Source organism: Colobus angolensis, unplaced genomic scaffold (genome assembly GCF_000951035.1).
Source record: "Colobus angolensis palliatus isolate OR3802 unplaced genomic scaffold, Cang.pa_1.0 Scaffold22, whole genome shotgun sequence".
In the NCBI taxonomy this organism is placed as follows: domain Eukaryota; kingdom Metazoa; phylum Chordata; class Mammalia; order Primates; family Cercopithecidae; genus Colobus; species Colobus angolensis.
The window spans coordinates 5671950-5674538 of NW_012115377.1; the positions used below are offsets into that span (position 1 = coordinate 5671950).

At 53.8% G+C, this 2589-nt stretch overlaps 1 protein-coding gene across 1 annotated transcript in view; it reads right to left on the reverse strand.

Moving 5' to 3' along the window:
* Positions 1–2589, reverse strand: part of FBN3 (fibrillin 3) — a 101863-nt gene that overhangs the window by 60557 nt on the left and 38717 nt on the right. Inside the window, exon 24 of the mRNA XM_011943601.1 lies at positions 847–975. Coding sequence (XP_011798991.1) covers positions 847–975 — 129 coding nt within the window. The remainder of the gene's footprint in view (positions 1–846; positions 976–2589) is intronic.

Genomic DNA, 2589 nt, shown 5'->3' on the forward strand with positions numbered 1-2589 from the left:
TTCCTTCCTTCCTTCCTTCCTTCCTTCCTTCCTTCCTTCCTTCTTTCTCTCTCTCTCTCTCTCTCTTTCTTTCTTCTTTCTTACGACAGGGTCTCACTCTGTCACCCAGGCTGGAGTACAGAAGTGCAATCATGGTTCACTGTAGCCTCAACCTCCTGGGCTCAAGGGATCCTACCTTCTCAGCCTCCCGAGTGGCATGCGCCACCATGCCCAGCTAATTTTTTAAAAATTTTGTAGTGAGAGGGTCTTGCTATGTTGCCCAGGCTGGCTCGAACTCCTGGACTCAAGTGATCCTACTGCCTCGGCCTTTCAAAGTGCTGGGGTTACAGGCGAGGGCCACCGCACGGGGCCCAATTTTGCATTTCCTCAGCGATTCATGTTATTCATGTCTGTCTTCCTGTTAGGCTGTGAGCTCCAAGGAAAGAAGGCTCCCTGGAGCTGGAGCTTCCTGCAGTGCCTCTAGCTCAGAGGATGCACGTGAAATGCTCATCAAATGAATAACAAAGTCAATGATGGGGACGAGAGGCCCTGTAACTGGCAGTATTTCCCAGGCTTCCCTGAGGGGCCCTGTCCTCTACCCAAGCTACACACCCTCCCTGGGAGAACTCACCCACCCCAGTGTGCCGGCCACCCCCAGTTCTCAGCCCCCAGGTCTCTCTCCTAAGGACGATGCCTCATGGACCCCAGACTCACTGCAACCCAGCTAATTTTCAGCTTCTCCCTCCTCCTGCCCCCTCCATCCACGTCCACACAGCAACAGCCATCCCCACCCATCCCCACCCTCCGTCTCCTCAATGCCCACCCTGCCCAGGGCGCCCACCACACCCCTGGCCGGCAGTCACCAACCCATGCAGTCCTTCATCAGCATGAAGCCGCTTTCATAGCCGGGAAAACACTCGCACTCAAAGCTGCCTGGGGTGTTGACACAGGCGCCCTGGCCACAGAGGTCAGGGGAGATGCGACACTCGTCGATATCTGTAGGGAGAGGAGGCAGAGGCTGGAGGGACCGTGTGTGCCGCATTACGGGGCACAAGGCAGAGGGGTCCCTGTCCTTTGATGGGGGTGTGGGCTAGAGGAAGCCTGTCTGCAGACATAAGGAGGCACAGGCCAAGAGGGGAGGGGCCCCTGGATGCAGACACGATGGGGTGCCAGAGGGGGTCATCAAATCTGTAGACATGACAGGCGGAACAGAAGCTCCCAAAAGGAGCTGAGGAAACGGAGAGACCCCGAACTAAACATGACAAGGGCAGGGAGTTTTCTCACAGCCCGGAGCTCTCCATTTTCTTTATTTTGGTGGTAGATTTGTTTGTTTTATTTTATTTTATTTTTATTACTTATTTATTTATTTACTTATTTTTTTAGAGACAGTCTCTCTCTGTCACCCAGGCTGGAGTGCAGTGATGCAGACTCGGCTCACTGCAACTTCTGCCTCCCAGGATCAAGCGATTCTCCTGCCTCAGTCTCCCGAGTAGCTGGGATTACAGGCATGCGCCACTGTGCCCGACCAATTTTGTATTTTTAGTAAGATGGGGTTTCACCATGTTGGCCAGCCTGTTCTCAAACTCCTGACCTAAAGCAATCCACCCACCTCGGCCTTCCAAAGTGCTAGGATTACAGGCGTGAGCCACCGCACACAGCCTGTTTGTTTTTTCAGAGACAGGGTCTTGCTCTGTCACCCAGGCTGGAGTGCAGCGGTGTGATCACAGCTCACTGCAGCCTCAACCCCCCGGGGGCTCAAGGGATCCTCCTGCCTCAGCCTCTGGAGTAGCTGGGACTACAGTTAATGCAATAATAATTTTTTATTTTTTGCAGAGATGGAGGTCTTGCTGTGTTACCCAGGCTAGTCTCAAACTCTTGGGCACAAGCAATCCTCCCACCTTGGCCTCCAAAAGTGCTGGGATTACAGGCGTGAGCCACCATGCCGGCCCTGGAGGCCTCTGAAGGTCACCTTTGCCAGCCCCTTCTTTTATGTTTTATTTATTATTTATTTATTTTTGAGATGCAGTCTCGTTCTGTCACCCAGGCTGGAGTGCAATGGCATGATCTTGGCTTACTGTAACCTCCGCCTCCTGGGTTCAAGTGATTCTCCTGCCTCAGCCTCACAAGTAACTGGGATTACAGGTGCCCGTCACCACACCCAGCAAATTTTTGTACTCTTAGTAGAGACACGGTATTGCCATGTTGGCCAGGCTGGTCTCGAACTCCTGACCTCAAGTGATCCACTCACTTTGGCCTCCCAAAGTGCTGGGATTACAGGTGTGATGCATCGCACCTGGCCCAGCCCCTTCTTTCATAGTCAGGGTCCCTGCAGCCCAAGGAGGGCAATCACCTGCCCTAGGTCACACTGCACAGAGGCAGACACAAGAAGTGCCTAAAGAACAGGTGCTCGCCGGGCACGGTGGCGCATGCCTGTAATCCCAGCACTTTGGGAGGCTGAGGTGGGTGGATCACCTGAGGTCGGGAGTTCAAGATCATCCTGATCGACATGGAGAAACCCCATCTCTATTGAAAAATAGGCTGGGCGCGGTGGCTCAAGCCTGTAATCCCAGCACTTTGGGAGGCCGAAACGGGCGGATCACGAGGTCAGGA